The sequence below is a fragment of the Chelon labrosus genome (genome assembly GCF_963514085.1).
Source record: "Chelon labrosus genome assembly, chromosome: 24".
Taxonomy (NCBI): domain Eukaryota; kingdom Metazoa; phylum Chordata; class Actinopteri; order Mugiliformes; family Mugilidae; genus Chelon; species Chelon labrosus.
The window spans coordinates 5,178,992-5,203,327 of NC_140357.1; the positions used below are offsets into that span (position 1 = coordinate 5,178,992).

Sequence of the window (24,336 nt, forward strand, 5' to 3'; positions counted from 1 at the left end):
GAAGTGAATGATTTACGGGATGTCAGCGGGGGTCCGGTGTCCCTGCTGGGGTCTGGTGGTCTGTGAACAATGCGTGACCCTTAACAGTCTGCGCCACGTTTCCCAGGAAGCCCATCCACTCAGCCTGATAAAAGTCACCTCTCCGTCCATAAAAAAGTGGGGATCTCTTCCTTTTCATTCACTCGTCGCGGCTAGTGTTCGCTGCTGAATGTGTTTTCCACAGGTCGCTCGTCAATCAGCCGTTAATGCGAAACACATTGCTTCCTTTTGTTCCGCAGGAGTTCTTGAGGGGAGTAAAATCTCGGGAGACCGGGAGTCTAAACTGCACCTCATTTCCTTTTTCCTATTTTTAATATTATGCTTTATAATTATACATAACAACGGACTAAACCTTATTTTACTGGAGCTGTCTCTCTGACCACAAACAAACAGAACAGTGCACATTTATATTTGATGAGACGTGTGTTTAAGCTTGCTTTGAAGCACGTGCGTTAATGTGGTAAAGGTGATAATGACAAAGCGACGCAGCGGCAGCTCTTGTGCGAAGGCACAAACACACACGCATAAATCACCTTAATGAAGGCGTCGTTCTACTATGTGGTGTGGGCGTGTGAATGTTTGGAGTCCAGAAAACATACATGTCTCTTCCTCTGTGGTTTGTTTGGTGCATCTGTGTCCGCGCTTGTATGCGAGTGCTCTGTCATTCTGCTCAGGCGCAGAGGGAGTGGTAAACAGTAACGGCCCACATGTGTGTGTGTGTGTGTGTGTGTGTCTCACATCTGTGTACCAGACCACGCTGGAAAGTGAACAAACCAGTGCTCTTGCTGTCAGCTTCTCTCTCTCTCTCACTCTCTCTCTCTGGGGATGCATTCCTTTAAACCAAACCCTGTCCACTCCCCGCGGATGATAATGCTCGCAGAAGCTTTTCTTCCAGGTGAAATAATATCAGAAAATAAATCAAAATCAAACCTTTTCAAGGGTCAAGCTTTCACTGTGCTAGCGCTTCCTCTTTCTCAGCCAACACTGGGCGTCTCGTTTCACCTCCCGGCAGACTTTAATGACTCTCATGCATTTCTAATGTGAGCCTCACTTTTCTAGTGAGCCACCTTCCTCAAGGTCCATTCACTTCTGGTTAGATCGGCTGAGTTCATTACAGCGCAGTGCGAATGATTCAGCCTGGAATACTGAAGCTGCTGTATTATCATATATAAAGTGATTCCCTGTCACATGCGCAACAGCAGAATGTCCTACCTGGAAGGTCGCAGCCGAGTATCTCCACTCTCATCCCGATCCCTGCTGGAGACCACCTCTCAGGGTAGAGCCTGACGTACTGGGCCACCGTCTCCTCAAAATGACGAAGCTCCGGAGTGTCATAGTGTGTGTTCCCCTCAAAAATCTGCACAAAACACACGTGTGTTACATTACAAGCAAAGACGCAAGGGCAGCATTTTCCTCAGCGTCCTACTCCACCTCCGTCACCCACCTTGGGTAGGCTAGTCTTGCTGTCCATGATGAAATTCCAATCTTTTGCGTTGACGCTGTACGCCACTTTGTACTTCCTGACAAACGCCCTGTTGTCTGTGGAGGCTCCACTTGCTGCGTCTCCACCTCTCGCTCCCTGGGTAATGACTCCGCGCACCGTCTTGGGCACACCTAGGTCCACCTGCAGAGATCAGACATAGATTGCGCTTTACAGTCACAGCTTCTTGTTTTATCCGTCTCTGGCAATGTGTGAAAGCCGGAACTGAAAGTACTGTCGCACAGTTATAAGCGGTTTAGACTTCTGTGTCAATTTGACGCCAAAATTAAAAGCTCTTGTACCTGTAGCCACTCCTCTCCAGCCAGAGGCTGTGCAGGGGCTGGAAACCAGCCCGAGCGGCTGGCCACGAGGCGGGCAGTCCCGGGGCTCCACACCATGTCCCTGCTGGACGAGGTCGAGATCTGCGCGTCGGGGAGCAGGCCGGACAGCAGGCCCTGCAGGTCTGAACACGGAGCATCTGGAGTGGGAAGCGAGAGGAGAGGCCAGAGATTATTTTAACCTTCACTTCGGGAGGGTTGACGGAGAAGTTTCAGCAGCGACCTAACACACTCTCACGCTGTTACACATACTCCCATCGGGGAGCTGTTAATCTTTGCCGCAGGATTGCCACTAAGCATTCGGAGTTTAGTCTGGAGCAAGCAGGAAAGGGTGAGGTGAGAGACCGAGGAGGGAGGGATGAGGAGACGCTGCTATGCATTTTTTGAGATAAATGCATACGCACGTTCCTGCTTTACATTCCTGCACGTCACACAGACATTTAAGCCTCTTTTAATGTTGTTCACTGTGTTGTTTCTTTACATTCTGCACAATAGCCTTTCTGCTCACTGTGCAGCACACACTTTATGTATATTCACCGACTGGGGGAAAGTTGTGTGTGCACGTCAAAAGCCCTCGGAAGTGAAACTCATTCAGATACGGATGGGTGAGTAGTGTTGAAAATAACTTGCCACGGGAGTATGTGAGAGGGAGAAATGAGGATTAAGGGGATAAGAAAGGTATAATATGAAAAGCTGGGAGGCAGAGAGGTAGAGGCTTGCAGCTGGAGATGACGGCTCGGGGAGACCGGGAGAAGTGGAGCAAAATGCGGAGATGAGACGCCTACGGAGACGAACAGCGGGAAGAGGGACGGGTGGGAGTGGGAGGAGTGAGAGACTAACGGTGACGGGAGGTAGCTCGGAGAGGAGGATGAGAGGCTCGGGAGGAAGAGAGAGAGCAGGAGGAAGGGAGTCGGGGAGATGTTAGTTGTGCTGACGGTTTAAGAGAACACAGATCAAAGTTTCATGCCGTTATGTCACTGCAAATGCAGGAGATGTAAATAATGAATAAAAAGCACAGGAAGTAAGTGTGTGTGTGTGTACGCTGGTGGGTGGTGTCTGTGTACATCTCAAAAGGTGCGCCTGCTTTTGAGGTCAGCGGCTATATTTAGAAAGCGCCCCGTGCGCGGCTGTACCTGTACTGTACGAGCTAATAGTTATTTCAAAAGCAGCTGTTGAGGCCGAGGCGAATCACGGCGCTCTGATGTAAGAGCGAACCGGCGGCGGCCATGAATGATTGATCGGCGCTCGTTCCTCGACGTGGAGGAGCTCAAACGGCAAAGAGGATACATCAAATGAGCAGCTAAAACCATGAGAGGGAGAAAGGGGGCCGGCGTCGAGGGAGGCAGAAAACGAGCGTGGAGGAGAAGAAGAAGAGCTTTGAGCGGAGGGAACGACACTGGAGGGAAGAATAGAGCAAAAGTTTCCTTTAATTAGCCTGAGGGTTGCCATGTTTTAAAGATAGCAGGAGGGATGTGGGAAGAAGCTTAAGCATATATGTATGTCTGGATGTTTGCCAATGTATGTGTGTGATCCTGGTTTTTATGGTTCAGGAAGTTAAATGTCGTGGAAGCAAATTATACTTAAAAAATGTTTTTTTCTCTTAGTGGGGGGAGGTGCAATGTTTTGGGTTTAACTCCAGAGACACCAGAGTGAGGGATCAAATAACTGCTGTTGAAACTGAACACAAAGGAACAGCTGAGGAAATTGTTGTTCTTTCTGTTCAAACTGAACGCAAAGCAGGAAAAACAAAATAAAAGAGATCCAACCGTGCACCCACGCACCTGTGATCTGGCACCCGTAGAGCTCGAAGCGGAGGGCGATGCCGTTCTTCCACGTCTGCGGTCGGATGCGAACGAACCGGGCCAGGACCGGCTGAGGGATGCGGTTCAGAACCACCTCGGTGGGGTCCGTGTTGCCGTGGAAAATCTGAAACAAAGACAAACAACGGTTGGTTACCGTCGGGAGGGAGACGTCCTGCAGGTAGCTGTCTTATTCCTGCTCCACATACACACACATGCTCCCTCTTGCTTTAACACCCACCCACAGTGCACAGATTCGCTTGGCTTCACATACACAGTGGCAGGCCGGACAAAGAAGAGACAACCCAAACACGGATCCAATGTCACCAGCCCAGCTGTCAATGTGTTTAGGGGTCAAAGGTTCGGCAATGGGAGGCTGGGAAAGCCCAATCGAAGGATGGGGCTCTATTTTTTTTTTTTCCCTTTCCTCCACTTCCACAGTCTCACACTGCTTACTCATCCACCCACTTCCATGCACGCTGGTGGCCGCGGAAAGCTGTGGGAGACCTGACCCGACACGATCAAACATGACCAGGAAGGCCGCGCAGGTGGGCAGGATGTGAGTGAAATTGGCCTCCTAGGGCGTCCACGCGAAAAGCCTCAACACTCCCTTCTTCTCAATGAACAATCACTTCCTTCCAGTTGCTCTTAAGAGGCAGGGCGGGGCGGCAGGGGTCGGAGGGCAAATGTAGCTAGGGTGGTCAAGTTACTTCCTGTTTTGGGCACAAAAGTGTCCGGGGATGCTCAAGGGCATTAAACCTCCATCTTTCCTTTATGATGGAGGTTTCCCAAAACCGTAAGATTGTAATTATGAGCAACTTCCTCCTCCGCATCCGCTTCCCTCCACTCTGTCTGTTACCACATCGCTCCATTTTCCTCCTAAATCCCTTCTCCAAGGCTGTTGATGTCTCTCCACACCTCCTCATCCACCTCCCCCCTCATATATCTTTCTTCCTCTCGTTGGTGGCTACAAACTGAAACCACACACACAGACAGGAAACCACAGGAACCCACACGTACTCCCGACACACCGAGATAAGCAAAGGAAGCGTCTTTTAACCGACTGTTAAGTGTCATTCACTCTATCCGCCTGTGGTTGACCGGAGGAGAGCCGCTGACCGACGGGATAACGGCGAAAACCGCGAGCACAATGAAGAGACGGGAAGACAACAGCTACAAGCATCTGAATTAAACATTAAAGGCTCCGTTTCTAAAAAAAGATCCCTACATGATTTTTCTTTTACTCTAATCGGAGCGCAGGAAGATCAAACGTGAGCGCGCTCCCGAGTTTTATTAAAATCCCGCACGCCTGGGAAAGCGATATTCCAGAAATTCCATGGCAGGTGCGAGCTATATGGCTTCAAAATCCTACTCAGGGGGTTTTATTTGATTTCGGGCATGGCCTGATTTAATCAAGAGGAGCTGACACTGGTAATACAAAGCAGCGTGAGTGTTTGAACAGATAAGCGGGGCTATCTCGGCTGTATCTGCCGCGGGATCGAGGATAGACAGCTGCTCTGTTTACCTAAGAGGCAAACGAGTGGATGTGGGCTCTTGTGGGGGTTGTGTAAACACCGACGCATGCTCGCACAAAGACAAGTGTATGGCGGCCGGGTCGCACACACACGTACACGAAACCAACCCATCTCTCCCACTCCCAGATATTCCGTGAACGAAGGAGCAGCAGGGAGGGGTCGAGGACAAGAAAAAAATAAAAATAAAAAAACAGAGAAGGGCCTCGGAAGAATAGTTAAAACCAGATGAGAAAGCAGTGGAGGCGGGTATGAGAGACAAAAGGTTGAATGGAGGGCAAAGGATATATAACTTAAAGGAGTATGAACGGAGGAATGTGGAGCAGGAGGCAGGGAGCGGCGGAAAGCAACAACGAACGGATTCATCCCCAAAACAGGAAATACTCCTTCAGGGTATTTATCCCATAATAAGAGCAGAATTCAGTGGAATTTCCTCCATCCTGAAGTAGATTACCATTTACAGTTAGTTGGAGCAATTCAACCAGCTGGGCGTCACAGTCTCCGTGAGCAACATTGTCTTTCACTTCAAATTAAAACAAAGAAAGAAAAGAAAAGAAAGCGTGATTAGGCCCGCAGTTTGAGAAATGTCCGTTAAATCTGCGCCGACTTCCCAGAAGTGTTTTGCTCCAAAATGCCCACCGTTACTAAAAAGTCCATTAGCCCGTGCATTAAAACGCTGCCGGTCGCTTTTCTCTTTTGTTTTCATGTCAGGGCGAAAGCCGGGAACGCGGCCAGCGTTACCGACGCAAGAAGAAGAAGAAGAACAATTTGTTCAATAAGAGTCGGCTCGGGAGAGGCTCCTCTCATTTTTCTTTTGGATGTGAGCGGAGATAGAGAGATAGAGATAAACCTAGAGAGGAGAACAGTGGACAATGAGACGCTGTCACTTCCTGCAGTCTATTGTCCAGATACCTGAAAGGTCACTCATTTGACTCCTGACCCATTACCACTGAGGTTAAAGGTCAACAGCCTTAAGGAAGCAGCTGGTTGGTCATTGACAAACTTGTTGATAGCATGGTTACTTTTTGACTAAACGGGAATAAAGGCAGACCTCTGGGATTAAAACAGAGGTTGCTAAAGTGCGTGTGTGTGTGACATGTGGACGACTGCCACTCCGCCGTCTGGGCCACCTCTAATCTGCCCGACGACTGTTCCGCTTCTTTTTTTTTGTGCTTGTATATGCGTGTCTATGAGAGCATGTGACGCACCTTCGAAGTGTGCTGAATAATTAATGCCGCCGTGTTGTGTCTCCTACTGTTGGAGGGTCATGAAAATATAACGAGGGCCGCATTAGACACACACACACACATATAGCAGCGTTGCGACAGCCAGACCCTTTTGTGTGGACAGCAGCGGGTCTCGGGCACCGGGGGTATTTAACTATTGATGGCACCTTCGCAGAAACGGGGTCACCGCGAGAGGTGTGCTATAGTAAACAACCTCAGACCAGTAGATACACTAAAAAGACTGATGTTGTTAGTGCAAAGGATATTTGCTGAACGAGGAGTGCATAGATGCATCATAGCTCGAGTTATCTGCGCTTTTGGCTCACGTCTCCTTCCCCTGCCAGTGTTTTTCTTCAAGCCGGCGGCACCAGGGGAGGCAGATGTGGCAAGCTCTGCGCCGGGCATTATTTAATTCCCGTGGCGTTCCCTCGATCCCAGCCTCCTCCTCTGTCCATTACACCTCCCAGTATGAAGATGTTGACAGTAGGAACCGGTTCCAGCTGGCCGCCCTCCACAACAAGAAGGGGCGTGAGGTGTGTTAGCGTGTGTGTGTGTGTGTGTGTGTGTGCAAAGGCTGAAGAAGACGCTGCTGCCGGTTGTTGAAGTCTATCACATTAGCTTGACTGAATTCTGTATGTGCATTTTTGTGTTATTGTGGGTTTCTGACACGGTGTGATGGAGGAGCAGGCTGAAACGCTGCGTGGGCTGTTTTTTTTTTTTTTTTTTATCACTCCTACAAGAGTGTGTGCGTGTGTGCCATGTGCACATTTTCAGCGCTTTTCTGCAACACACAGCTTATTTAGCGCAGGGGCTGCTGGGATTTTCCTCACAGGCACAGGCAGACGACAGTGTTTTTAATGTTAATCTGCGGTGTGTGTCTACGCGAGGAAAAAAATAAATAACGTGTCGCGCGTCGACGCGTGAGAGATATGCAATTCCTGAGTGCGTTAGCGTCTCATCAAGTAATGAGGTGCATATGTGAGCGGTGTGACTTAAAATTAACAAGTCACATGGGCGTCAGATTGAAAATGTGTTGGCGTGCAGGGAAAAAAAATTTAAAAGATATGCACACGTTCACAAAGCTGGTGTGACTGGTGTAACGTACAGGGGTAGGGTTTTAATTTCCCACAATGCTTTCCTTCTTCCGCTTCCAACTCTCTCTGCGAGGTGTGAAGTAACCTTTTTTGGCGTTAAATCCTTCCGCCTTTGTTAACAGTGCAAACACAGACACATATATTGGCAATAAACGGCTAGAGTGCTCTCTCCCAATAACAAACACGGCGAGGTGGGCGCTGCCAGGCCGGCTCTTTTTATTCGCGGGTGATTCATATCGGATGCACGGGCACACTCGCGCCACAGCCTTCCACAAACACACACCGCCCGGTACAGCCGCGCTGACTTCAAGCTCACTGTTAAAATGACAATTAGAAGAACCAAATCCCAGTCATTACAGGACCCCCTGACGAGAACTGAGCTTCAACCACTTAAGGGCTCTTTGGGGGGCTTAGAGCAGGCTAACTGGGAGTTTGTATAACATGACTGGTGGATTAGCAGTCACGGAAGATTCAGCTGCTTGCCCACGGAGACCAGAGGAGAACCTGGCCGGGCATAAAAAGTATAAGGAACTTCCAACCAACTGTTACCCCCAGTCGGCACAAGCACAAAGAGAAAATTTTATCCGGCACAATTTGAGATGCCACGTCTCTTTATTATACATCAGAGGGTGCGAATGCAAAACAAATCCTTTGGATTTGAAGCGGAATTTATCTTTTATTTATCGAAAACAGACGGCATACGTAATCACATCTGCATTTTAGGTAGATTGTGTGATGTTGCATTAGCAAAAAGGAGGAGATACTATTTCCTGGTTCAGGCTGGGTTTCCAGGAACATTCAGACTTTGATACAACGTTGAATATCAAAAGGCTTATTTAAGGATTTCACCGCACCAGTAACACATTTCACTCTTTTGTAAAGCATGCTTTACAAGTTTGCTCTCTCTTATTGATCTTCCTACTGGCCTTTATATTTTCGAAAAGCTGGGAAAAAATAATAATCGCATCAAGCAAGCACCTCTCTCACAGATGCACGCTGATGCATCTGTCTGAATCCGTGTCCGACGGTGTCCGGACACTTTTTCGCTGCTCAGACAGATTAGTGGACTCAGATTACACGCCACAGACAGACATCATATACATATGCGCACGCACGCTCAGATCTCCAGACAGAAAGATCAGCCAGTGGTTATTTAAAGGGGAGGGGAGGGGGGTCGGCTGCGGATTGTGTGTGTGTGTGTGTGTGGAAGGAATGGGGGGGTCTAATATATTGCACAGATGTTGACTTTTAAGTCAAATCCACATTTCGTTCAATAATCTCCAAATCAAATACCCCCCACTGGCCCCACCCAAACCAATCACTGGCACGCGCAGAAGGGGGGCACCAGTCCGTAAGTATATGTGGATTAACCGCCCCCTCCCGGCACCACACACACACACACACACACACACACACACACATCCTGCCCTTCTCTGTTTTTCAGCTTGAAATCCAAAGTGACCTTAACCCAGATAAGAGGGACAAGAGTTCAGATCCCCCCAGAGACTGGCTTACAGTATGACAACAACAACCTGCACTGTAACTGCATTCATACACTACCCCCCACCTCGCACACAAACAACCAAGCATTGATACGATGAGGCTCAATCGAAGCGCTAACCACCGACGCTATCTAACAACAATGTCCCTGTGAATTACAAACCTCCAACCGACTCCAACGGTTTCACAACGCCCAGGTGTGTGTTTACGTGTGTGTGCGCGCATTAGCCCGAAGTTTAGATGATAAATAGCAAAGCCCAGATAAGGACACATAGAGGACTCCATTGTTCTTGTTTGTCAGGTTCCCCTCCTCTCTCTCTCTCTCTATCTATCTCTATCTCTTTCTCCTTTCCCTCGTTCTCCAGCTCATGACTCAGGTTCATAAACGGCCGTGGAAGGGGGGAGAGACTCCTTCAGGAATGTTGCATCGGCCGATTTGGCTGTTGGACGAACACAACGGCCTCTATTGTTGGAGGAAGTTTGGCGTGAGGTGGTGTAAAGGTTAGGGAAAAAAAAGGGTAAGAGGAAGTTCAAATTCTGGTCAAAAGTCTTAAACTCGAGCGTACCTTGTGGTTCTTGCCATGCCGGTACACCATCCAGTCCTCTCCGTTGGTGCTGACCTCTAGTTTGAAGCTGGCGACATAGTAAGACTTCTGAGTCTCCTTGGAAACGGCCCCCTGCGTGGAGATACCCGTGAGGACCTTCAGGAACTGGAGGTCGACCTGGAAATAAATAAACATAAGGAATGATTTAAATTTTCTGGATTTTCTCAATGGATTAACGGAACAGATTAGAAAAAAATGTATAGCGCACAGGATTTACGGTCCTTAGGGCTGATGTAGACACCAGCTGTGTCTATCTGTCACAAAGACAGCAGGGGATGGACGCCGACTGTGGCCTACTGCTGAGGAAACCTAGGTGGTATTTATATATATGTGTGTGTGTGTGCGTTGCCGCGTGTGTAAGGGGGAGGAAGGCTGGAGGCAAAGATCAATGGCGCAGTGTTCGGATGCATTCCAGTAGAGCACCTTCATCAATCACAGGCTCCTCGCCCGCTCTCCTCTGCGCTCCGCGTACGCGTGCGTCGGAGACAGGAAAGATTGAGAGTGCAGAAGCACTTCCTTATCATCAGTTCACAGTTCCCCCATTTCCTTTATGTGATGCGCCGTATGTCCTTACTGTATATGAGACGCCGACGCCCGCTGTGTCTCTTCCTCTATAGCGGTAACGCTTGAGACAAATTTATTGTCAGCAAGTGAAGGTAATGCTGAATCTGTTTGTAAACCAGCTGTATTTAAAGGAACACGTTCAGCTAGGTGATGTGATGCTCCAGATAAATACCTGTATGTACTCCTTGTTGCTGTCCTCCGACGGCGTCCACGCGTTGTCGTCGTTGTTGAGGCGGGCCTGCCGCGGCAGCCAGCGGTTGTCGTAGAAGGTCGTGGAAGCCGTGATCTGGTCGTCGCTGATCTTCCCCGACTCCATGCCGAAGGCCGTGCTGCAGTGGAACGCTGGCGGGGGGGGGACAAAGAGGGCGAAGGTGAAGAAAGCAGCAGAACTTTTGACGACGTGGAGAAAAAAAGAGGACGGAGAGTTGATTGTAATGGATGACACATGAAGGATTTTCTTTTTTTAATGTCTGAAAGAGAAGATCTGAGTTGTAGCTTAAAGATAGACATGAGAAAGCTGGCCAACAGGTGAGCAGAGGTAAATTGAGGTGAAGTTAATTTATATTCTAAAAGAAAATAGCACGCTTCTGAGAAGTCTCTTAGGAGAGAGCAAAATAGGCTGAGAGGGGCGAGAGAGAGAGAGCCTCGAGATTGAAATAGCATTAAAGCAGGCAAAGCTGAAAAGATCGAGAGGGTAAGAGGAGAGAGCGACGAAGAAAGAAAGATGAGTGTCAGCAGGGATGACAGAGACGGAGCTGTTGAAAGAGAGAAAATAGGGGTGGGAATAGAAACGGGTAAACAAACCTACAGAGAGAGTGCTGGCACTGGCACACACACACACACACACTCCCTGCAAAAAAAAAAAGTTATCTCGCACTCACAGTCGGTGGCCTCTTTGTGCGTCATGTTGTAGCGGGCGGAGAAGCCGTCTTTGGCCACGGCCATGTCCGTGTGGAAGGAGAGGGACAGCAGGCCGGAGGACGACTGGATCTCGGGAGGGATCTTTGTGCCGCAGTAGCGGCCGATCAGAGGAGCCACTGCAGACACACAAATCATAGTGGTGCATGTTATTTTTTTAGTGCAATGTCGCTTTAAAATCCTGCAACTGCCATATAAGACTACCAGCTACAAGCATTTTAAATGAAAAAAGGAATCCAGGACATGCAAAGACAGGTTTCCAGTGGCCATGCTGCTTCAGTAAGTGTTGTCTAATGAGTCACAGCATGCCCCCCCTCCACCACTCCCCACCCCGCCATCTCTCTTCCTCCCATCATTCCTCTCTCTCCTATAACTCCCCTGTCCATCCCTCCATCTGCCATGTGTGTCTCAGCCAGGGCCCAGCAGGGGGATTGGAATCCCCGCCTTAACTCAAGCTGCACTGGGATCAGCTGCCGACACACACACACACAAAAACTGAGGATTACAATAGTCTCAAGACAGCTCCCTTCCCAGACACCAAATTCTTCACCCTTTCCGTCTTGTCTCTCATCCCTCTTTCATGCCCGAGGACTCGGCTCACTGGAACTGGGTTACACTTTAATTTGCTCCTAATTCTCAACTTTGAATGGTATAAATTGTTTTCAGCTATCAAAGCTCCCAAATTCAAGGCTATAATTGGAATTTTAAATCCACTCGGATCCCTTTTTAGCAAGTGAAAATGGAATAATTAGAGCAAATCCTTGGTTCCCTGCCTCATATTTTGTGAATTAAAAAAAAGGGAGAAGAAAGGGAGCCCGGCGAGCGGGAGGTGAGGAGCGGAGCACTCACCGCCGCTAATGTGGGTTACATCAGCGGCGCGGCAACTAACATTACCCTATGGCGGTTACTGTCAGAGCCCTCGATAACATCCTGAAATGTTTTTTCCTCGCCACTTTCTGATCTCGGCTTTTGCAACCCTCGCTTCCCATTGGACACAAACAGATACTCATCGTGGCCGTCACTCTCGCTCACCCAGGGAGGAAGGAAGTGCTAGGAGATAAGGGGGGAGGACAGGGAGGATAGGAAGGGGGTGATGAAGGGTGTTATTAAGGAGAGGGAAGAGGGCCATGGGAAAGGGCTGCTCCTCAGGGGTGTCTAGGCACTTACAGCTCCCTGTGTGAAATAATATTTCCTCTATGCAACGTAATGGAATGTAAAGCATCAAAGAGAGCGCCGGCTGCTCGGGAAATTGAAGGCTGGTAGGAAAATTTCTGGGTAGCAATGCGAGGGATTGCAGCGGCCTGAGTGTGGAGATGAATGTTGTGCAACTCACGCTTGAGCGCTCTCACCTTGGGGTAGGCCGTCCCACACGTCCAGCCAGTCGTACTTGCAGTAGCCCTCCCCCACCAGCAGGGGGTCGTTCTCGAGGTCGAAGGTCAGGAACGTGAGGATGATGTCCATGTGCGGCGGGGCGATGATCATGTAGGAGCACTCCAGGTTGTGCGGGTACTTGTCCGGGAAGCCCGGGGACTCGATCACGCCGGAGGGGCTGGTGAAGTTGCGGAAGCAGAATTCCGACCCTGTCCGGACACAATATTTAGGGAGGAATTAGGAGGAGATACGGGCACGGGCAATCGATCACGCGGCGATATCTGGTCTGACTTGCAGAGGGTGTTTCAGAGAGTCGTTCGTCACTGACAGGAACGCTGGGGCGTACAGTAGCGGTTGTGGCGAGATACAAACGGTTTATGATTACAGATAGAGCGGAAAATACACATTCCCACAAGGGCGCTTCTAATGTTGCATCATGGGAAAAAACAAGCTTCTAACCTTCCTATTACAACAGCTAAATATTTACACTCAAAGCTCTGATGAATGTAACATTTAAACACTTAGTTTTATTGCTCAGCTGCGCCCTTAAAAGACCTCATCCTCATAGTCACATAACATTTTCAGTAGTAGTACACTCTTAATTAATGCAGGGCTAAAGAGGGGTGCAGACTGACCCTGCTCCATTGCATACATTCACAATAAATGTCCTCCAACACCCTCTCTTCATTCTCTTGTTCTTATTTGCACTCCCTGCTACCATGCACACACACTCATACACACCACAAAAAGTTGTATAATGGCTCTAAGTGGGCCCTTTGCGGCGGCTCCTCATTAGCCATGCAGATTTATGCGCCCCGGGCGGCTCACCTTGAGCGGCAGCAGCTGTGTGGCTCAGATCATCTACCCATCAGCCACTGCTCCGCGGGCCCGCTGGGGAGCCTGAGTCACGGCCGAGTGTTTATGGACCGGCACATCAATGAGGGTGGGAGCGAGCCGACAGTCCAGAAAAAGCAGGCGGGAGAGGGTGGTGGTGGAGGGGGGGGGGACTTTACACAAATGCCACCTCCTCATTCACAAACTGAGGTTATTTTCTCAGCCTGTCTGCTCGCGCTGCCTTCGAACGTTTTTATCTTTACAACGTAGGCTATAAACAGTCGGCTCGGTTCAGCTATACGTCTTTATGCATCCCTATTTTCGTGCCAGTCAGAGAGGCAAACAGCACGTTGCTAAGAGACCGCAGATCTTTGTTTAACTGCCGTAAACGGATGCCGCTTCCTCAATAGCTGCTCCTTTTTGCAGATATATATATATAAATGGGCTTAACTCATTACAACGCATTTCATTGCATTTTTTCGCCACTTGCAACAGCACAAGAGACGAGTCTGTTATTTCCCATCGTTGACTCTACTGCAAAGCAAATGTGGAGGTCAGGTCGAAGCGGGAGAAGCATCTGGCGGATCTCAAACCTGGGAAAGCCAGGGCCGCGTTCGTCGGGAGAACTTCCAGGCTGCATCTGAGCCAGATACATATTCATAAAGGCAGCGTTTAACGGCGCAGACATGTTAACAGAAAATTCCTTCGGCGGCATTCCTCTGAGGCTCCAGTACTTATTATCAGGCAGCCCTATAAAAGCGTAGGGGTCGACTGGCTGCTCTGGCCCTCCCCTGTCTACACTTGGTTAATGGCAGAGAACTGACCCCAATCAGCGCAGAGACGGAGGGAAAAAACTCAGGAGATGCACACTGTGTGTCTCTCACACAGCCTTTCCTGTTCTTAACCTGCTTTATATCCCATACTTTTGGCTCTGTTCTGTTACCTTTTATGCATGTGTATGTACCCACGGATTTAAGTCTATGTATCCATCCATTTGGCGTTTATTTGGCATTCCTGCGTTTCTCCAGCACTAAAGATTTTGACACAAACGCACCAATCTTCCCCCACCACACGTTAAAACCAGCATTCAACCTCTTGTTTCTGCTCCCACGCACGCACTGCAACATCAAAACACCCGTGGATCATCCGCCTTCTTGCCAGGAGCCCGGCTGCCTACACAAACCCAGAACTATGTTGAAATATGACGGTAATTTGCAGCGAGCCACCGGCGATGTCTCCCTATGCCCCCCCTCGACCACTGACCTCACCTCTCCGTGTTAAATGTGTTTGTGTGCAGTTGCTGAGTGTGAGTCATAAATGCTGCATGCGTTTGTAATGCGCTTATAATGAAACAGTAAATGAACTATGCAGTATGCATGAGCCATATGTCCTGTGAGCGTGCCTCTGCATGAGTACATCATTTTTGTGTTTGCCTTTTATTAAGCTTCTCGCACGTGCATTGATATATATATATATTTTATTTTTTTGGCTCCTGGCATGTTTGCCTCTCCTGTGTGTGTGTGTAGATGTGTGTGACAGCTTCCCAGTATGTGCGAGACCCAGTAACACACTGGCCTTGTTTCTTATTGGGTCACAGTGCAGCAGTCTGGAGTCCTCCTGCCGAAAACTTCAATCTGAGCACAGCTTGACTCCATCGCCTCCAAACACACCGCTCTGTGCTTAGTCTTTTACACTCGGTGCGCACAAACTAGTCGCCCTCACATGCCAGCGCCGTGTGTGCGTGCAACTGTTTGTGTGCTTGCGCGTATGCATGAGTACCTCCTCTTTTCGTTAGCGCTCATTAGTTCACAGCGTATGAACATGCCAAAAACAAGTCCCTCTTGCTGCCTCCCCCCTGTCAACCCTTGGACCATGTCTTGCACTGTTACACGGAGCGCGCACGCGCGCCACACATGCTCGCCGTACGCTAGCCCCTGGTTGCTGCTTGCATCGCGCCATGAGCTGCCATTTGGCGAGGGCTGTCTGCTGGCAGAGAGTGGAAGGTCATGGTGTGAGCTTGTGAGTGTGTGTGTCAGTATGGCGCGGGCGGGTAGGGGTGGAGGGGGGGCGGGCAAGAGGGTGAGTTGCTGGGTAGAAACCACTCGACTCTTGCACATGAGTGCCTGATGTAGTAACAGCTCCACATGTTGTGTCAGGGCAACCCCCTTCCCTCCTCCTGCTCCTCCTTCCCTCCCTCCATCCCTTCCCTTCCGAGCAGCGGCGTGCAGAGTCTGCATTCATTCACTCTTCTAACTCTCGTCTGGCGTCGTCTCGCTGCTCCCGTCCTCGCAACTCTTGCTGGGGGCTCACCTCTTCGCTTTTTCGCGAGTGTCTGCCGCACATCAAAAGCCGCCCCGGCGCTCTCTTACCTGCCTGTCTCTGTCTGACACGCATCCGCTCCTCACGCACAGACAGATCTCTCGTGTAACCCTGCTCGGGCTCAGTTCGAGATCTCACTGAAGAGAATCCCTCCCGAGGCATTTCAGGAGGGGTGTGGGTACGCGCGCGCAAATGTGTAACGGAAGGGGGCACGCTACACAGAGGGGTTAGGGTGGAAAACCCACAACAACAACAACAACAACACTGTGAACAACAAGAAGACCCAAGAAAGGAAAAACAACATTCTTGGCGTGCCACGATTTGACACATTTATAGACCCAGAGAGAGAGAGACGCTGTGTATCAGTCTGCAGGAGCTTTATATAGAGTGGAATGCTCCTCCTAAGTCACATTTTACGTAAATACCTCTTGTGAAATGAAATGCCATCATCAAGGTTTTTTTTCTTTCATCTTGGGCGGGAGAAAAGCCTCCTGCTGCTTGTGATCAAAGTGTTTATGCAGTTCCTGATCATGGCTTATTATTTCATTCTGGGACGCGTCTCCTTCACCACTGATCAGTCTTAAACACTCTTAGCGCTCACTTTATTTATTCATGAATTTAATTCACCTTTGCCAGTTAATTACTGGAGTGTAATTTCAGCGATGGGGTGACTTTAAACAGCGCTTCGCAATCAGCCCTGTAGGAACGGCAGTGACTGATGCAAGGGCCGGCGTCCAATCAATGCGATAGCATCTGAAATGCACACAGGGCCCGTGTTATGACTGGCGCGTGGGTGCGGGTCCCGCCTTAGGCTGCTGTGCCGTCCCGCAGCGACCCCACAGATGCCAGGGCAGCGGTCACCAGCGGTCACGGAGGGAACCCAAAGCCCTAAGGTGCTCTCTGTCTTCACTCGGGATTGGCTGCAATGTTACCGACCCCCTGCTGCACTAGTGGTGGGCTCTGGGGAACTGGAGGGGGGAAAGGGGGCTAGGTTGGCAAGTCTTCCCCCTGTAGCCGTGGTAACAGCGTCAGCAGCACGTGACGAAGTGTACAAGAGGGGGGTAAGGGGGTGGTCTGGGTTGAATAAAGGGTTAAACACGCATGAGTAGGACCAAAGTAGGCCACAACAATAACGGGGAGGAGGGGAGGCGTGCACTTTCACTGTACTACAGGATTAAGGCATACGTGTACTGTATGTGTGTGATGTTGTTTTGGGGCAATGGTTCACCCTCCGCCCTTCGGGGGGGGGCATACTGAAGGGCGGAGGGGCGCTCAGGATGGATGTAGAGTCAAAGGTCGCCTCCTGATCCTCCTTGCTGGAAATAATTAGCTTTCACTGCACTGTACCCCTCTTATATACACACACACACACACACACGTTGACAAAAACAGATTGCTCGTCCAATTCAAAACCCCCTGGAGTAGTTACAGTCACCGCTTATGTAATAAGGTTGAATGAACAAAACAAAAACAAGCGGCGGTATCATTAGTTCATCGTACAGAAGACTGTCCAGGATACGCCTCTCCGTCTCTCTCTCTCTCTCTTTCACACACAGTCCAAGCCAGACACACACTGTCTGCCTTCTAGACATAGTGTAATGGGGTTAGCCTCTGCTGTAAGCGGCGCTGTCTGTTTAAGACGGGGAGGAAGCTGAAGAGACGCACACACATCTCCCAGCTGTGGGCTCAGATTTCTATCTCTGTCAGGAGGACGCACCCTTTAAAAACACATACAAACCCATTAACACGACGCAGTAAACACACATATTGACTCTAAAAAGCAGCAAAAAGCGTCTACACATAAAATATGTTTCTGTAAAAGTATTATCTTGGACAGAAATGCAGCTTAGAAAGCCACTGATGAGTAGAAGTCGTGCGTTTCCTTCTACTCCGGGAGCTAAACACATCTCCGCCAGGATCTGTGCGTACCCGTCAGAAGTTGTGAGGTGTTTAGTGGAAACCCGTGGCCCCGGCCTGCCACGGTAAGACAAACAGCGATGATGAGGGAGCGTGCAGGCGCTGGAAAACGCCGTAATTAACACATGGCCTCAATCACGCGTCCTGAATATATTTTCACTCTCTGACTCACTCCGTCTTTGTCAGCCTGTCTCCCTTCACCCCAATCACTTTCCCACCCTCCCTTCCTCCCTCTCTCACATCTATCGTGCTTCCTCCACGCACACATGCCGACGGAATCGCGCAACGAGCCGAGCGGAACCACCCACACGCGCAGGCAGAAGACACCTACATGCGCTCACGCGGTGACACGGTCTCTTATAGCCCCAGAATTCATGCTAGGATCTTGTTAAAGCCATGGCAACCGCATCCCCCATCCGTCAGCCTTCAATCCATCCGTGTGTGTGCGTGTGAGAGACAGATGCAATCTACTCTATTACATTGTCGGGGTTCGCGATGGTGGCCTTGGTAACGGAGCCGAGCGTCAAATCTGGGTCACGTTCGTTTGACACGAAGCCGGAGATATTCTCTCAAAGGTAGGAGGTGACGACTTAATACGTCGCTCCTCTTGTGCCTTCTGCAACCGCTTTTCAATTTCCCATTTTCTTAAATACATTTCGAGGGCAAAATAGCTGCATTTAAAGCAGCTGGTAACTCATTCGAACGTAAATCTTCAGCTGCCCCAAGGCCAGCTGACCATTTCACCTCTCCCTCTGCACAGAGCACAGCTACTAAAACAAATACACCTCAGCCTTGCCTGCAAAGTGCACTTCACCTCTTGCACTTTGATGACTCCGAGAAAAACACAGATTCGGCACACACACCCGCCCCCATCAATCTCCCCTCTCCTGCCCGTAAACCTTTAACCCTAGGCCCGACTTCCAAGCTGCCTCGGAGCTCTCTCCATCACCCGACCGCAGCCTCCCACACGCCCTCCTCGTCTCCCCAGAGGAAGCGGATCCCGCTCCAATTAAGCGAGCATTCTTCGCATGCTTTGAGGCGGCTTGAAAGTAGTTTTTTTTTTTTCTTGTTGCTGTGCGTAAGTTTTGTTTACATGCCTGGCCGCCTCTGCCGATGTAAATCGCCGTCAGAGTGTTTGGTTGAGTGATTGCAGGTTTCGGGCCGCCAACGTGGGGGCAAAGGAAGGGCGCAGCGACTAAATCGTTAACTATTAATGCTCAGCGCCGCCTTATGTTGTCTGAACAGAGGATTTTTAAAATATCTTCCAACACTGAGCTAAATGAAATGCAACGAGCAGGAGACTCTGTCTAGTGGTGGGCTAGTAGTTCATCCATAAAGTAAAAACATGTAGAAACATAAATTACAAAAGCTTGGGTTGGGGAATTGCTCTAAAAGACAGTATGCTGCAAAACATGTCGATTTAAGGTGAGATTAATCATAAATAATCACTTTAAAACTGCTATTTTTATGATGGAAAGGTGCTACCCCATACATCTTCTATTGCATTTATACTTTTTCAGTCAATTTTCTTGCATTTTACTGCTTTTTATTTGCAACTGCGGTTTGTTTCCGTGACAATTTTCGGTTTCTATTACAAAATGCTACTTGGAAAACCCAAAAAAAGCTACAAGAAATCTGACTTTCTCCTCACCTGTTTTGAAAATCTCGTATCGCAGAGAGAAGCCCGCCCCCTGATGGGCGTAGTCCGAGACGAACTTGATCTGGAGGGACGGCCCGGACGAGAAGATCGGCGCCGGGGCGATGTTGCTGCAGTATCGGCCCAAGACGTCGGCCCCTTCCGAGGTCCCGTCGCGGATCTCGATGAAGTCATATCTGATCCACGGGAAAAAGAAACTATTGTTATCGTTATGTTCTGCTGCATAAAAGATCTTCAGTTTACATTAAGCGTAATGCGGCGGAATGGGATTAGGAAAGGTAAAGAGATAAAAAGCATAGCAGCAGAGCAGAGAGGGGATAAACATAGATAGTTATGGGGTTATGCAAGCAGCTAAGCTAATAAAAGCCAGACAGGTGTGGACTTATTTACCGGCAGAGTTCAGCCTTAGGAGAGAATGTCTGAGAGAAAGCGTTTAGGAATACAACACAACATTAAGACACAAACACGAATATCTGGCACAGGCCCCTGCAACGGACCCGTTTGACACCGACCCGAGGTGAACCGCCCCCCCAAAAGAAAAGGTAGAGAAAAAAGGCACACATCTGAGCAAGCTGGGGTTAGAGTAAACTCCTCGGGGTGAATAGACGCGAAGACACCTTGCTTATTAGCTTCCACGTGCCTGAGCCCTCAGCTCATCGTGACCTCTGACGGGCCAGCTGACCCCGAACGATAAAAGCAAATTCTTCACCGTCAGCCGCGTGAAGGGCGTGTGTGTTTATGACTGTGTGAGAAAGACAAAGAGAGAAAGAGAGCCCACCTGGCTGATCCAGAATTAGCTCACGGCCCTGCGTGTCATTCCTCTGACATTATTAGACGCAGGCCGCACCGCAGAGTCGCACACATTTGTAAGAGACAGTTAAGAGTTCCCTTCTTTTGCTGCGTCTTAGGCGACGTATGGGGCAAATCGATCACAGACAAGGTTTCAGAACATTTATAAATGCAGAGTTAATGCTGGCACGTGTCCAGTCCTCTGTGCATTTGTGGCCTGGAGAAACACGGCTCAGTATCGCCATATCAGGCGCAAAGAGAAATAGAGAGATTAAGTGGGATTAAAGTCCCCTGTGAAGCCCAGTGTGAGCCTACAGTGGTTCGCTAGCAAATTTTATTTTTAAAGTCATGCACACTTTTAAATTTTCCATTTTCTCTGCAGACATGTGCACAGTGAAAACTCTATCTGCCTCTGATAAATGATACCACGGCTTTGTTGATATGATTAAGATGGGGCCAGGCTATGTTTGGGGGGATGAACGTGAATCACCATGTTTTAAGGTAATAATTCTGGGTTGTGACTAATTATAGCTGTATATTGTAAAAGAGTGGGCAGCCATCTTCACTGTTCTGCCTCTACTTTTCTCTCAAGCGTTTATTTTGGAGCCGTTGCCACTAAATAACCCGCGCTGCTGCATTTCCAGTTGTGCAAACCGTGAATAATTTCCCCGCAACCCCGCTCTCCGTGACATCCACCCGTCTCCTCTCTCTCGACAGTTCCAACATGTGTCTCCTCGCCCCGCGCGCTGCGTCTCCCCTGCATCGGCGCAGGAGCCCCGCGGCTGCGCAGAGGACGCCCTCCAAATATGCAGCCGCGCGAACACGCTCTCCTCAATTAGCTCATGTGACGGCGCTGTCAGGAAACAACTGCGCCTTTGTTGTCTCGCTAATTACCGCGATGAGCTTGTTTGGTGCCGAAAAAGTGCTCGGGTTTAAAATTAGCATCTTGCTAAGGGTGCAGGCGGGAAAGCTACTGCTCCTCGATGCTGCTCTGAAAAAGTATTAAGGGAGGCTGAAACATGCAATCAGCTGTAGGCTGTGTGTCTTTGTGGCATCCGAGCACTAAGGCTGCTTTTGTAGTGCCAGTTTGGAATAAAACCTGGATTAAGAAGAGGCACTAAGCTTCTTTTTTCTTTTTCTTTGGCCTTCTCATGCCAGGCATTGATTCCCATACGGAGCAGTGAAGCTAAGACTGCTGCCGATGGAGGGATAATCCCAACACCATTAATCTGGGTTAGTGTGGCACATGCACAGGTGAGGATAAAAGTGCTGCAATAAGACTGAAACGTTATCAACACCATGCAAAGATCTGCCCGAGAACAATTTGACTTGAGCTTCGCCAAACCAAAAATAGATTTAAAGTATAATTATTGGGAGTTTAAAGTAGTTAAATTTGGCTTCAAGAGGATATTTTTTAGGGAAACGATGTAATGCTTGACTTAGTCGACAAGTCAAGCCAGTCCCTCGACTTTATACCAGTGCAGCACTAAATCGCTGGAGTCCTCCTCTGCTAATTCACTTCAAGTTAGTCTCGTGACATTAGCGAGGAGACATGTTTCCTCCTCGCGGTTTAAGCATGCGATGATACGGGCTCGGGCAAATCCGCGCCAAAGAAGGTCTGAGGAGCAAAGAAGCGGCTGTCCCAATACTCTTAGACGTGTCTCGGTTGTAATCCCGCATTACGGAGGCGATCGGCGAGGCTTTGGAGGCCAGCTCCCCGCGGCGGGCCCGCGAGGGCCGCGGCGATCCGTAAGTACGCCTGCTTAGGGCTGGTACTGACACATGCTTAGGGGGGGGAAAACACACACTCGAAACACGCGCCAGCAAACACGCGGCGACAGACAGGGAGTGCGCCGTATCGCCAACACCGAGGATAAAAGGCCCGCAAAAGAGCTGAGAGCCTAATTAGGTTTTAATTGATTTTGGAGTGGGTCTCTACACTTCTCTCTCTTTCCCTCCTTCTTTCTCCTGTCGTGGATTAGCGTCAGTGAGTGAGTGTTCCTCAGATGTGATTATTGACCTGTTCGCTCAGCCTCTCCCCTGGCTCTGATGAATACATGCATGAGGGCCTGACGTGTGAGAGCCCACTGTCTGTCTCTCTCAACACACACACACACACACACACACACACACACACTTCTTGAATGCATTCCAGGACATTGCACGCATAAATCATTCGCACATGCGCATACCTGCACCCGCCAGGACACAAATTGCACAGCACTCATGTCCACGCCGACGGCCCCCATCTAGATTCCATTAGGAGTTGTTTTGATCCAAACTCCGCCTTTCTGTCTGACACCCCCCCCCCCCCCCCGCACCATCCCCAGCTCTTGTCTGTCCGTCTGGCAGTCTGTCTGGGTGTGCGCGACCGGGCCTGTGTTTAGAGAGCCATTACAAGGCCCCGGCTCCCCCCCCCTCTCCCTCATTTCCCCCATAGAGAATAGCTGGAACAGAGGGAGAGGGGTTAAGGAAACTAAAAACCCTTAAGGGCCAGTAATTCTGCACCAGTCCAGACATGTCTTCTCTTCCTCTGCGCCCATATATCACTCCGCCCCTGCGCCAAAACAACTAATTGCCTTTCACACCTTTGCCGTTTGCCGGTGACCAGGGACATTTCCTGCAGGCACCGGCGTCTCACTGCATCCAGACATACGTGCTGTATGTACACACTATATGAACCGGTCGTGCAGGAACCTGTTTGTGGTCACGTGGGCTCTTGTAGTAGTCGCCCGCTACCTCCAATATCCTTCTTATACTCTTTGTGAAATGAGGAAAGGAGTTTTCCTCCAACGACCCATCTGCAAGGGAGCCATCTTGAGATATTGCGTTTCATTCAGTTTAATCTAAAAGCCCACGCATAAAGCAGTCACTGGGAACTTCAAAAATTACACAAAAGATTAACACACAATTTGCTGTGGGTGCGCCGCCACCGTCGTCTGATTTATTTTGTTTATGCCGATAAAAGAGCAGCAGCTGTTCTCGAGTATCAGCAAACCAAACTTGGCCGCGCTCAGACACTCGGGGCCTTCAGCTGAAATCATTTTCCTCTCTGCTGCATTGTGCTAGGTTTTTTTTTTTTGTGTGTGTGTGTGTTTTGTTCCCCTCAGACAAGATCTCAAACCGGTAAACAATGGAGATTCGTCTGTCTCTCCCTCTCGTCTGCCTCTTGATGATTTACAGAAGCAGAAATGAAGTAAGGTGAAGGGTGTAGAGCAGACGCACACACACTACCATACAGTACCACCCGCTCCTCCCACCCTCGAAGGGGACTCTAATAAACCATAAGTGCCTCTGAAATATTAACTAGACGCTGCGAGCAAACTCCCTGCAGATCCGCAGGGCCTGCCATCTCCAATCTAGCCCCAAAACAAAATGCACTTCCCCGCCTCCTCATGCCTCGCTGCCCTCTGCCGCTGTCCATCACGGATTCATACTTACAGATGACTGGGGCCAAACCGCTGACCACAGAGCGTCTAGGATCGGCCCCAGACCTTCTAGTGCGGCATCGATCTGAAACTATAACTGCCGTCTGCGCTGAAGCGGCGACCCTGCCGCACCCGGCTGGACTCGTTTTAATCGACTTCTATGTTTGCGATGAAGCTTTTCTCGAGCCGTGCCGAGAGAATTTAGATCCACCGGTCCATTATGAGTGCATTTATGACTGATGAGATTTAAATAGAGAAAGCGGTGCTGCGGCGTTTTTAAATGTCCAGCGACTGCTCGCAGAAATCATTAGAAAATGTTGCTAATGCTGGTTTTTCCATTTAATTGCACCGTTACTCATTATATCATCATCATACGCCGGCAGCTTTAACGACTCCTGGACGCTGATGACCGTGATCTTGTCCTAAAAACGCAGGCCGAGCGCCAGATATTGACCAATCAGATCCCTGAACAACTCCCTTTGGTCGTGACCTCTGGCTACTCATCCGTCTCTCCTTTCAACCTTAACCGTCATCCTCCTCCTCCTCCTCTTCATCCCCGCCTCATTCCCTCTCCCCTCGGCCACGGCTGATCATCTATAGATTTCCCATTACAAGCGGAATACAAACATTGATCCCACACCTCTCTGGCCCCCTCTGGAGAATTAGAAAGAGGGGTGATCTCATGCACGGAGAGGAACGCACAATCAAGCGGAGAGTTGCCGGTGCCCGCTCGTGACACGTCTTTGCTGCTGCTGGAGGATTTACAGCTCTGCGTGTGACGTTATGAAGTTATATCGTATAAATCCTCCCACCTCGGGCTGCATTCGATAACAAATAACCAAATAAAAGTGAGAGAAGAAATGGATCTTCTCGAACGGCTTTAGTTTGTGTGATCTGTTTAATTCGGGTGTGTGAAAATGAAACAC

At 49.5% G+C, this 24,336-nt stretch overlaps 1 protein-coding gene across 1 annotated transcript in view; it reads right to left on the reverse strand.

Moving 5' to 3' along the window:
* Positions 1–24,336, reverse strand: part of nrp2a (neuropilin 2a) — a gene marked incomplete at its 5' end in the record, with an annotated part of 51,304 nt that overhangs the window by 16,157 nt on the left and 10,811 nt on the right. Inside the window, 9 exons of the mRNA XM_084574244.1 lie at positions 1,252–1,396; positions 1,484–1,663; positions 1,822–1,997; positions 3,639–3,783; positions 9,575–9,730; positions 10,350–10,519; positions 11,059–11,214; positions 12,445–12,675; positions 19,188–19,369. Of these exons, the coding sequence (XP_084430370.1) occupies positions 1,252–1,396; positions 1,484–1,663; positions 1,822–1,997; positions 3,639–3,783; positions 9,575–9,730; positions 10,350–10,519; positions 11,059–11,214; positions 12,445–12,675; positions 19,188–19,369 (1,541 nt within the window). The remainder of the gene's footprint in view (positions 1–1,251; positions 1,397–1,483; positions 1,664–1,821; positions 1,998–3,638; positions 3,784–9,574; positions 9,731–10,349; positions 10,520–11,058; positions 11,215–12,444; positions 12,676–19,187; positions 19,370–24,336) is intronic.